At 41.9% G+C, this 12,784-nt stretch overlaps 1 protein-coding gene across 4 annotated transcripts in view; it reads left to right on the plus strand.

The window, feature by feature from the left end:
- Nucleotides 1-12,784, plus strand: part of cyth1b (cytohesin 1b) — a 91,679-nt gene that overhangs the window by 56,759 nt on the left and 22,136 nt on the right. For all 4 annotated transcript variants that reach the window (XM_051667069.1, XM_051667067.1, XM_051667068.1 and 1 more), the window contains exon 2: nt 8,102-8,184. In XM_051667069.1, coding sequence (XP_051523029.1) covers nt 8,102-8,184 — 83 coding nt within the window. The remainder of the gene's footprint in view (nt 1-8,101; nt 8,185-12,784) is intronic.

Here is a 12,784-nt window from a genome sequence, read left to right on the forward strand (position 1 = left end):
TTTGACTATATTGTTGGAACATTACTGTAGGGATAAACCATTTTAGCCATTAAACCATTTTTTGTGGACCTCGCTTTGTGAATAGGAGTAATGCCATGCTGGAACAGAAAAGGGCCCACATTCTGCTAAAAAATGTTTAAGGAGATGCGTATCTGTTGATTTTATTTTGCACCTGTTAGTAATGGGTGTGGGTAAAATAACCCACTAGAAAGGGCTGTACACTTACTTTTGGCCATGTAGTGGATATGCTGTTTTAATATTTGAATTGTATTTAATAATATATCTCTATTTTTTATCTAATGCACAAATGCTGGAAAGCAGCTCTCTTTGATTGACATCAGCCAAAGCAAGCAGAATCCCGGGGATGTTGGCACTCAGACCAGTATTGAACAGACTCTAGTGCTCTTAAACAAAGCAAATAAACTGAATTGCTTTAGTGGAATCTTTAAATTTATGAATGGGAGGCCCTTATAAATTATTTGTGATCTGCAAGCTCCTGCATCAGACCTCTACAGAGCACATGAGGACTGCTAAGCTCAATGGTTGGCTTTGATGGACAATGGCTTGTTTGCCAAAAATTTATTTCAAAATCTCTAGTTTTTATATACACAAAATATTAGTCAACTTGTTTGAATTTAGTTGCAGGGTTACTTTGTACATTTTAAATAAATACATTTAAATGAATAAATGTACAGACATTCTGACAAGGGATGTTAATGAATAACCGGTGATGTATTATTTGTCATTATTAATTTGATCGATTAAGCTTATTGTAGTAGGACTGGTCAGTATGGGAAGGAGGAAGTGAGGTTCAAGTAAGTTCAACTCTTTATTCACACACAATAATGACTCATAGGTAGCTTTCTTCAAACACACTAACATGCCGCAGTGCTGTGCATCACTGTCACTCTCCCTGGGCTCTGGCGTGGGCTCCTCTTATCGCTCTTCTTGGATTATTTCAACAAGAAACAGCTGTTAGACCTAATTGATTGAGGAAATCCACAACAGCCATCTGCACCTCTGGCCTGTGGACCACCTCAAACTTAAATGGCTGTAATGCCAGATACCAACGGCAAGTGTCCTGAATGCGGTGGAGCCACTTGGCCGGGGCGTGATCTGAACAGAGGGTGAAGGCCCGCCCCAACAGGTAGTAATGGAGAGTGAGGATGGCCCACTTGATGGTCAAGCATTCCTTCTCCACGGTGCTGTACTTAGTCTCTCTCAAAGAGAGCTTCCGACTAATGTACATCACTGGTTGTTCCTCGGTCTCCACCACCTGCGAGAGCACTGCCCCCAACCCCCTGTCTGAAGTGTCCGTCTGTAAAATGAAAAGGAGAGAGAAGTCAAGTGTATATAAAAGCGGCCCGGCACAGAGTACAGTTTTCACCTGCATAAACGCCTTTTGACACTGCTCCGTCCACTGGAACTGGTGCTGCCTTTTTAGAAAGATCAGTCAGCGAGATGGTGACAGCCAAATAATTAGGTCCAAACCTACAATAGTAGCCAGCCAGCCCCAGGAACTGTCTTGCCTCCTTTTTGGTCTTAGGTCTTGGGAGGCTGCAATCGCTGCGGTTTTATCAATTTGGGGCCGCACCAGCCCGTGGGCCAAGTGGAAGCCCAGATACTGTACTTCCACCTGCCCAATTGCGCACTTCTTCAGGTTTGCCGTGAGCCCCGCTCACCTCAATGACCTCAGGACAGCCCTCAGATGTTGCAGGTGCCGCTGCCAATCATTGCGGCATAAGCAACATGCAGTCTGAGGACTTGGTCCATGAGCCACTGGAACGTAGCTGGAGCCCCAAACAAACCAAACGGAAGCGTCATGAATTGTTGTGTGGAGAAGGCCGTTTTCTCACGGGATTTTGGGATTAAGGGGATTTGCCAATAGCCTTTTGTCAAATCCAGTGTCGAATAAAAATCGAGCTGTGCATAACCGATCGAGCAGTTCATCAATACAAGGCATTGTATATGCATCAGATTTAGACACCGCATTATCTTTAGATAATCCACACAGAACCAGAATGACCCGTTGCTCTTAGGAACCAGCACTACCGGGTTGGACCAGTCACTGTGGGATTCTTCTATTACTCCCATCTCAAGCATTGTATCCAGTTCTTCTCGTACCACTTTTTTCTTGCGCACGGGAAGTCGGTAGGGACGAGTATGCACCACTACCCAGAGCGTAGTCTCGATGTGGTGCTGTATGAGGTTTGTACGACCAGGTAGAGGCGAGAACACATCTGCAAATTCTTTCTGCAATTTAGCCAAGTCTGTGAGTTGAGAGGTGGCCTCCACAAGTGACCGGTGTGAGATGATTGGCTTTTAAGTTCACCTCCGGCCCGAGCTCTGCCCTCTCCAGAACCACCTTCGCCAATATCACAGGGACCGCCTCCCTCCATAATTTCAGGAGGTTGAGATGGTATATTTGATGTGCGTCACCTCTATCTGTTGATTTTTACCTCATAATCGAGATCTCCTACTCGTCGTGTGACCTTAAAGGGCCCTTGCAACTTGCCGAGTAATTTGGAGCTCGAGGTTGGGAGTAATACAAGCACTTTGTCTCCCAGTGCAAATTCCCGTAGCCGAGCTCCCCAATCATAGAGCCAGCTTTGGCGTTCTTGAGCTTGGAGCAAATTCTCCTGTGTTAGTCAACCCAAAGTATGGAGTTTGCTCTAAGATCAAGAACATACTGAATTTCATTTTTACTGTTTGAAGGTCCCTCCTCCAAGCTTTCCACATGATGACGAGCATGCCACGTGGCCAATGCCCATACAGCAGCTCGAATGGGGAAAAAACCTGTGGAGGCTTGGGGGACCTCTCGGACTGCAAATAACAGGGGTTCGAGCCACTTATCCCTATTTCTAGCACCCTCGTGCACGAACTTATGAATCATATTTTTAAAGGTTTTATTAAATCGTTCCACCAACCCGTCTGTTTGTGGCTGATAAACACTGGTGCGAATCGGTTTAATACCCAATCATTCGTACAGTTCACGTAGTGTACTTGACATAAAAGTAGCACCTTGATCAGTGAAGATTTCTTTCGGAATCCCCACTCGGAGGATAATTCTGAAGAGTGCCTCTGCAGCGCTGCATGCTGAGATGTTGCGCAGAAGCACTGCTTCTGGATATCACGTTGCATAATCCACCAGAACTAACACAAAGCAATGTCTGAGTGCCATCTGTTCTAATGGCCCGATGAGGTCCATGCCAGTTATCTCAAAGGGGACCTCGATTAATGGCAGAGGGTGCAATGGCGCTTTTGGGGTGACCGGTGGATTCACCAACTGACATTCATGGACATTCATGCCACACACCACCTGCGAACATCTCTGTAAATGCCCGATCAATAGAAATGGGCCATTAGAGGTTTAATGTTTTTTCTCACCCTAAGTGACCCGCCATTGGATTTCGATGAGCCGCCTAGAAAAGCATTTCACGACGGCTCTTCAGTATCAACAGCTGGGTTGTATCTTCTTTTGTCTGAGCATCCTGCGTCACTCGATACAACCCATCTTTAATAATTGAAAAATATGGATGTGTGAGTGTAACATCTGGCCGGAGACACTGACCATCAATCACTTTCACTTGATTAAAGGTGTGCCTAAGGGTCTTGTCTCGCGACTGCTCCAGTGGGAAATCCCCAGCAGGGAATCCTCTAAGGGCTGGGGAAGCTGAGACTTTCCCCTCCCTTATGTCATCCTGATGTGGAGCTGATGTAGATGGCCCTGGCTCTGCCTCCCCAGCCAGCGAGCCACACACCACACACCGATACGCTTTGTCGCAGGACCCATCTACACTCATGCCCCTCAATAAAGAAGTAAAAGCCTCGATACTATGTTTTTGTCCCTGAAATTGAAAAGTAACTGTCACTATAGGGTAACATTGAATATACCCATGCACACACCTCACCTTCACCCTCTGCCCCATGCCCAAAGCCTTGTCTTGAACCAAACATTGGTGGATAGTGGTTTGATTACAACCGGTATCCACCAAGGCTTGATATGTACTTCCCCTGATACTCACAGGTATGCAGTATGTTCCAGCTCAATCGGGGGCGGCCCGTGGGGTGTCGGGGACCCGGACCAATACTCCCAGTTCCATCAAGGAGCATTGGCCCTGGAAGTGCCCTGGCTCCCCGCAACTCCAGCAAGCCGGCCTAGACGCTATGCCCGCACCCGTGGCAGTGGATTCACCAACCTCGGGTGAAGAGTGAGAAGAGACATAAAATCACCGGCTGGACAAACACCCGTGACCGGGGAGCCGGTTTGGGAGTAAACGTCCCAAACATCACGGGGGGGAGGTGGGGTAGAGAGAGAGAGAGAAAGAGAGAGAGAGAGAGAGAGAGAGAGAGAGTGAGAGTGACAAGAGAGAGAAAACGAGGGCTGCTCCGCCTCCGGGTACGCCACCATATGGTCCTCAGCCAGCTGGACGGCCTCTTCCAGCGATGCCGGGCGGTGACACTGGACACATTCTGCTGTTCCGGTCAGCAGATGAAGGATGAACTGCTCCAGCACCACCAGATCGACGACTCCCTTGGCGTCACGCTCCTCCGCCAGCAGCCACTTCCAGCAGGTGTCACGGAGCTGTTGGGCAAACGCAAACAGGCGGCCGTGCACACTCAGCGTCAGTGAACGGAAGTGTTGTCATTGTTGCTCTGGGCTGCGGCCGACCCGTTGCATGATGGCTTCCTCATACACCAGGAGGTTCGCGGCAGGCAGGTGTTGGGCCATAAGCTGGGCTTCCCCGGGCAACAGCGGAAGGAGGCGTGCTACCCACTGATCCTTCGGCCATTTCCACACCTCCGCCGTCCGCTCAAACAGTTCGAGGAATGCCTCCGGTTCATCCTGTGGGCCCATTTTCATAAGGGTGACCAGAGGCATGGAGATTGCTGGGTCCGGGGTCGCAGTTGGGCCTTCCCCCTGGTGTAGCAAGCTCTGGAATGCCTGCCGGTCCTCTGCTTGAGCTCTGAGAATTGCCTGGAAACATTGATCTTGCTCTCGACGTAGCTCAAGCAGGGCCTGGTGTTGTGCCTGATGCAGGCTGGCGAGGGATTGGATTACTTCTGCCAAGGTGAGGACTCCATGACGACATACTAGCTTCCTCAGATTTCCTGGATTCGGCACAAATGTGGTAGGACTGGTCAGTATTGGAAGGAGGAAGCGAGGTTCAAGTAAGTTCAACTCTTTATTCACACACAATAATGACACATAGGTAGCTTTCTTCAAACACATTAATGCGCCACATTGCTGGGCATCACTCTCTCTCTCTGGCGTGGGCTCCTCTTATCGCTCTTCCCGGATTACTGCTACAAGACACAGCTGTTAGACCTAATTGTGACCCAGGGATGAATCCTTACTGCTTCCCCTCTCCCTGGATGGACACCTAACCATGCCCTCGCCACACTTATCGATTGTCAATTCATAATTTTCAGCCCAAATGCATTCAGTAATCATGCCAACAGAGAGACTGTCTGTACAGTCATCCGCCGCTAGACGGCGCACTGCTGCTTGCGTGCTGCATGTTACGTCCTGTCCAAAACAGAATAAAAAACACAGATGCTCATGCTTAACAGCAGGGGGTCAGTGCAATCATGGAGCATTTCTCTATAGATGAACATCAACGTCTCTATAGATGACGATGAGTCTGCATACAGAAGGGAGGTTGAACAGCTGGCTGTCTGGTGCAGTCAAAACAACCTTGAGCTGAACACACTCAAAACGGTGGAAATGATTGTGGACTTTAGGAGGAACATCCCAACACTGACCCCCCTCACCATTCTAAACAGCACTGTGGCAGCAGTGGAGTCATTCAGGTTCCTGGGCACTACCATCTCACAGGACCTGAAGTGGGAGACCCACATTGACGCCATTGTGAAAAAGGCCCAGCAGAGGTTGTACTTCCTTCGCCAGCTGAGGAAATTCAACCTGCCACAGGCGCTGCTGATACAGTTTTACTCAGCAGTCATTGAGTCTGTCCTCTGCACTTCAATAACTGTCTGGTTTGGTTCAGCTACGAAATCAGACATCAGAAGACTACAAAGGACAGTTCGGAGTGCTGAGAGGATTATTGGTTGCCCCCTGCCCCCCCTTCAAGAACTGTACACTTCCAGAGTGAGGAAAAAGGCTGGAAAAATCACTCTGGACCCCACTCACCCTGCCCACTACCTTTTTGAACTGTTGTCTTCTGGCCGACGCTTCAGAGCTCTGAGCACCAGAACCGTCAGGCACAGGAACAGTTTTTTCCCTCAGGCTATCCATCTCATGAACAGTTAAATTGCCCCATTGAGCAATAACTATGTGCAATACACAGTTTAGTCGTTTTTATATTTATCCAACACATCCAACCTCTTCTACCATTTCATTCCTCTGAAAAAAAAAAAACATTTGCACTGTACAAAACAGATTTGTATTTGCACTGTACATAACAGATAACAGATTGTATTAGATTTGCACTACCTATGTGTATGTGTGTATGTATTTATGTGTGTGTCTGTACGTATGTGTATAATTATTTTTTATTTTTTATTTTGTATTATTATCTCTGTCTTGCAGCTGTTTTTGTATTGTTTTTGTATTGTTGTACACTGGAAGCTCCTGTCACCAAGACAAATTCCTTGTATGTGTAAGCATACTTGGCAATAAAGCTGATTCTGATTCTGAGTAAGTTTACTGCATAAACTGTTATAGTGTGTTAATGTACAACAAAACAACAAACATTTCGATTCGTCTGTCTCCCTATCTTATCCACACTGACAGTTATGTCAGTTCTCGCCGGGAGAGCATGCACATACAACAAAATACACTGACTGAAAATATATCAAGGGGAAAAATTATAACAATACTCACATTTCTTAAGTGTATTTATTTAAATTATATTTAAACAGTTTCATTTTTTCACATTTCCTTCTACAGTTTGGTTAGTGAGTCAGAAATCAAACTCTGTATAAATAAAGCTTTGATTGAAGAAAAATATGCGTCTTGTATTTTATGAGTTTCAAGCTGTGTACCACTTACAGTTTGTTAATGATTAATCGATTTTCAGTCATAAACATGAAAATAAACATAAAAATGTCTTATAATTTGCAACCCTAATCCTGACATCCTGAAAAAAGGCAACAGTTTACACCATGACCATGCACAATGCAATAAAGCGACAAGCAGTGAAAGCTATCTCTTCCATGCAAATCTATTAATTACTTGGTTTCTATAGAGCGCAGCAATCAGGTTTCGGAAGTAAAAATCCCATTCATTTTCTCCATAGGCAAATTGATTTTAAACATATAAACCTGACAGCCCGACAATTAGCACAGAGGTTGTTCATCTGTGTATATGCTTCTGTTGAAGCTATCAGTCTGCGTTATTTTAACATTTATTTTTAAATAGCGCACTTTTGGTGAAGAACTACACTACTTATGATCCTGAAGGAAAACAATCCACCAATCAGAGAATCACAGCAAACAAAGCATGACAAACAAGTACTTTTAATCAAGAGGTTTATATTTTTCAGTCTTTTTTAATTTGATTATGTCATTCGCAGTGTAGTTCATGCCCTCATGAAAGATGTTAAGTACACAGTATCTTTGTTCTTTGTCTTTTTGTTCAGTTTTCAAACACTTTTCGTTTAAAATCAAAGTTTGTAATGTTGATGTGATGGCTGAAAAAATGGTCGGGCACTGTTGCACACAATTTCTGCGGCATCTCGCCAAGTAATCCCACTCACTGTGAAATCTCATTGGCCCAAATTCCCGCTTTTCAAAGCTGTATATCAGATGGCTATATAAACAACACTGGTGTGTTTTTCTGAGTATTGATTGCTGAGTAGCCTTGTGTCTCAAAGGCTTTGCATTGCCTCAGGCAATTTACTTCTGGTTTCCTGCTCCCCATCTCCTTTTTTTTTTGCTGTCCTTTTGTTTTTGTGAACCTTTGTTCCATTACACATTCTTTCTTACCCTTAAAATCAGTTTTTGTCCTCTATATTGTATCACTAAATGCTAAAAAAATGAATGTTTGGGTCAAGAGGCCACAGCTTGGCTGTTTGCTTATTTGTTTGTATTTATGCCTCTGAATACTCATTGTTTGCTTTTGTTTGTTTCCACAAAGTGCCGGATGACCTGACGCCAGAGGAGAAGCAAGACCTGGAAAACATCAGGAGACGTAAACAGGAGCTGATCGAGGACATACAGGTAATATCACCAGATCATTCCTCATACATATGTTCATCAGACAAAGGCACAATCACTACTGCTTCTGCTGACACGACTGTTTCATAATTCTTCACTTTTTCTGCACCAAAACTCCAAATATTAAAACATTAGATAATTTACAAACTAAGAACAGCTTCAGCTAGTGTTGCTAGATTTGACTAGAGTTTGCTCTTTAAGTTTAGCCATTGATTTGGTCACATTTTATATAGCCACATGCATTTGAAAAATTAAGCAAACATGCCTCTTCACAGTTCACTTTAATTCACTAAAGGCAATATGATAAAGACACCAATGTTCAATATCTACATTCATACAATGTAGCATTTTACTGCATTGATACAGAATGTGTGATCACAGGTGTGAGTTTATCTGCATTTTACAACAGCTTTGAATGTGCTCATCCAATCAGAATTTTGGGTCAGAACCATGCATTTTTAAAAAATGAATTTTTAGCATGTTTTAATAAGAGGGCCTTGAATTAAACTTCTAGGGTATACTGATAAACTAGATTAACATCAAAGGTCTCTATGGATTAAGGCCCAACTTTTATGTTGCTGATGTTAGTGTTGTGTTTATACGTTATAACCCAGCAGTTTGGGCTGAATGACACCTCATCTGGGAATTGCCCTTGTGGGGAGAGTGGGTAAAACTAGCTCTTTTTCTCTTTTGAACTGCCAGATGCCTACTAATTCTACTAATTAATATCACAAAATCAAATTTATGCCTATCTATCCCCTTCTTTCTTTGCCCTGGGCAAGGCAAGTGGACCTGTAGAGAACTGAAATGGGATCAGGTTTGATGGTTTCTAGGTGACTGCTTCTTTGACACTGGCTGTACAGTTTCAGTGCAGGATTGATGGGATGTGCCACACTGAGACAGAGACTGTAACAGCTGGCCCTTGGAGGGAACGGAATGCAAATTCAATTGTGCTAATTCTATTACACAATTGGAATGTCAACCATTAATGCCTCTTCTGCCAACCACTCGTCCCTTAAATTACTTGAGCAATTGAGTAAACTACCAAATGAAGTTTGGTGACATATCTTCGGCATTAATCTCTTTCACTAACTCCCAGACCCATTCAAATCTCTTGTTTTTCCTTGATTGCCCTTGCACTGCATAAATGCCAAATGCACAGAATAACACACCTACACTGGCGGCCAGATGTTTGGAATAATGTACAGATTTTGCTGTTTTGGAAGCAAATTGGTACTTTAATTCACCAATGTGTCATTCAACTGATCACAAAGTATAGTGAGTATACTGATCACAAAGTATAGTCAGGATGTAAAACAGCACCATCACTATTTGAAAAAAGTCATTTTTGATCAAAGACAGGCCCCATTTCCAGCAGCCATCACTCCAACACCTTATCCTTGAGTAATCATGCTAAATTGCTAATTTGGTACTTGAAAATCACGTGCCATTATATCAAACACAACTGAAAGCTGTTTGATTCATTAAATGAAGCTTAACATTGTCTTTGTGTTTGTTTTTGAGTTGCCACCGTATGCAATAGACTGGCATGTCTTAAGGACAATATTAGGTCAAAAATGGCAAAAAAGAAACCGCTTTTTCTAGAAACTCATCAGTCAATTATTGTTTTGAGGAATGAAGGCTATACAATGCTTGAAATGGCCAAACAACTTAAGATTTCATACAAAGGTGTACACTACAGTCTTCAAAGACAAAGGACAACTGGCTCTAACAAGGACCGAAAGAGATGTGGAAGGCCAGATGTACAACTAAACAAGAGGATAAGTACATCAGGGTCTCTAGTTTGAGAAATAGACGACTCACATGTCCTCAGCTGACGGCTTCATTGAATTCTACCCGCTCAACACCAGTTTCATGTACAACAGTAAAGAGAAGACTCAGGGGTGCAGGCCTTATGGGAAGAATTGCAAAGAAAAAGCCACTTTTGAAACATAAAAACAAAAAGAAAAGGTTAGAGTGGGCAAAGAAACACAGACATTGGACAACAGATAATTGGAAAAGAGTGTTATGGATCTTAACTTCATTGAGCATTTGTGGGATCAGCTTGACTGTAAGGTGCGTGAAAAGTGCCCGACAAGACAGCCACATCTATGGCAAGTGCTACAGGAAACGTGGGGTGAAATGTCACCTGAGTATCTGGACAAACTAACAGCTAGAATGCCAAGGATCTGCAAAGCTGTCATTGCTGCATGTGGAGGATTTTTTGATGAGAACTCTTTGAAAGTAGTTTAAGAAGTTCTGAGCATTTTTTTCAAATTGTAATAGTAATTTTTCACGTTATTAATGTCCTGACTATACATTGGAACCAGTTGAATGCCACTTTGGTGAATAAAAGTAACAATTTTGTACATTATTCCAATCTTTTGGCCGCCAGTGTATGTCTAATAACCTCGCTTAAATTAGGTGTTTTTAATGCATTTCTGGGGTTATTTACAGTATACCTCTAAACACCTTTAAATATTGATTAGGCTGTCAATAGGGCTGGGTGTCGATCGGGGTGTCTTTTTTTTTTTTTTTTTTTTTTTTTTATTAAATTCTGATTAACAAGCTCTTGGTTCAATCTGATTCTGATTTCCAAAATAAATTCTCTCTAAGCCTATGCTATAAATTATACAGGGAACGTTCTAACTTGATACATTGTGAAAATATTAATTTTATACAACTAAAGTAAACTTCAAAGTGAAAGATTTATCTAGGGATTTTAAAAATTGAAATCCAGATTGAAGATCGCGATTAATCGAAAAATCTATATTTTTACCTAGCCCTTGTTGCCAAATTAATTTATTGTTTATATTTTGCTGGCCACTACAGTAATGGTGTTGGACTCTTTCTGTAGTTAACTGTCACACTGCAGGACCATTTTAAAAGAACTTTGAAAAAAAAAAGGTGTTTAAAAATGGTGAAAAAATGGTGACCAATCACAGCACCTGATGTTGTGTATACTGTTTCCTCTATACATTCTTATACATTTTAACCTAAAATCATGAAGTTGATTTAAAAAGAAAGCTCATAAATATATTATACATTAACTACCATAAATCGTTAAAAACAAATTGGTCAAAAGTACTATTCATTTCATAGTCAGATGTTTAATTGGTGCGCCTTTAAACCTTTCTGTATTTAAACCTGCACTATGTGCGCTGCATTGGCATTGAAACTCAGCTTGATTAATTAATTGTTGAAAACTCTGCTCCTGGCCAAGTAAGATTCCTGAAAGGGTCGTGATTGTCCTGTGACAGAGGAATTCTCTTTGTCTTGCCCTTTCTACTGTCTGTATCTATGGAAAGATAAAGACAGTAGAATAATTTCAGTAGACAGTAGAAGATGAGTTTACTGGAGCATTATAAAACCTCTCTCTCCTTCATTTGAATGGAGGTTATGATGGGTGGGTACTTGGGTCATGATCAGAGAGAACTGGTCGGATCAGCTAGTTTAGACAGACCACCTGTCTAGTTAAGTAAATCCTTAACTAATGTGACATTTAAAATGTGTTATCATTGACTTTATGCCTCATTCTATGAGTAGAATTCACACTAGATCAGTAAAAGATGCTTTTTTTTAACCACTTGATGATGACTAAAGGTATATATATATATATATATATATATATATATATATATATATATATATATATATATATATATATATACATACAAAAAATACATTTTAGTATTTATATTTTTCCTCTTGGTCAGCTGTTAAGATCACTGGGTCTTAATTATCATTTCTATGCAGGCGACACACAGATATACATTCATTCTAAACCTGGTGAAAATCTGGCAGACGCCTTTTTTTCAAACTGTATTTCTGAGATAAAAACTTGGATGGCTCAAAATTTTCTTTGTCTTAACAGTAATTAGACAGAAGTTATGCTTATTGGATCTCCTCACCAGCTTCGGAAGGCTGGTTCCTTAACTCTGTCCACTGAGGGCTCAGTTTTGGAACTTCAAACAAAAATGAAAAATCTGGGTGTTATATTTGATGCAAATTTGTAATTTGATCCACATGTAAAAAAATACTGTTAAAACATCATTTTATCATCTCGGAAACATTACAAGGCTGCACCCTATGTTAACATTCTCTGTGGCTGAAAAGCTGATCAATAATTTCGTCTTCTCTTGCATTGATTATTGCAATGCTTTCCTTGCTGGAGTCTCAAAATCTACATTAAATAAATTGCAATATGTGCAAAACTCGGCTGCCAGAATCCTGACTATGTAAAGCGCCTTGAGAGGCCTCTTTAAAGGCGCTATATAAAAAAAAGTTTATTATTATTATTATATATATGCAGTAGAAAATGCGCAATTTGTTTTGTTTACATTCTGAATTCATGACACTAATGTGCCAACACGCAATACATGGATGTGCCAGTTACACTCTGTTATTGTAATTAATGATGACACTGATACTACTGCAAATATGGGTGTATAAAAGAGTGTTAATGGGAAAAATACAGACAAAAGAATGATGATAGGAAAGGCATATCTTACTATGGGCAGATGTGTGAATGGCTTTCACTGAAGGCGGCACATGAGTGAAGCAGCATATAAAACAAAAGTGAATGGGCACTTAAGAGTATTTG

The sequence above is a fragment of the Myxocyprinus asiaticus genome, chromosome 32 (assembly GCF_019703515.2).
Source record: "Myxocyprinus asiaticus isolate MX2 ecotype Aquarium Trade chromosome 32, UBuf_Myxa_2, whole genome shotgun sequence".
In the NCBI taxonomy this organism is placed as follows: domain Eukaryota; kingdom Metazoa; phylum Chordata; class Actinopteri; order Cypriniformes; family Catostomidae; genus Myxocyprinus; species Myxocyprinus asiaticus.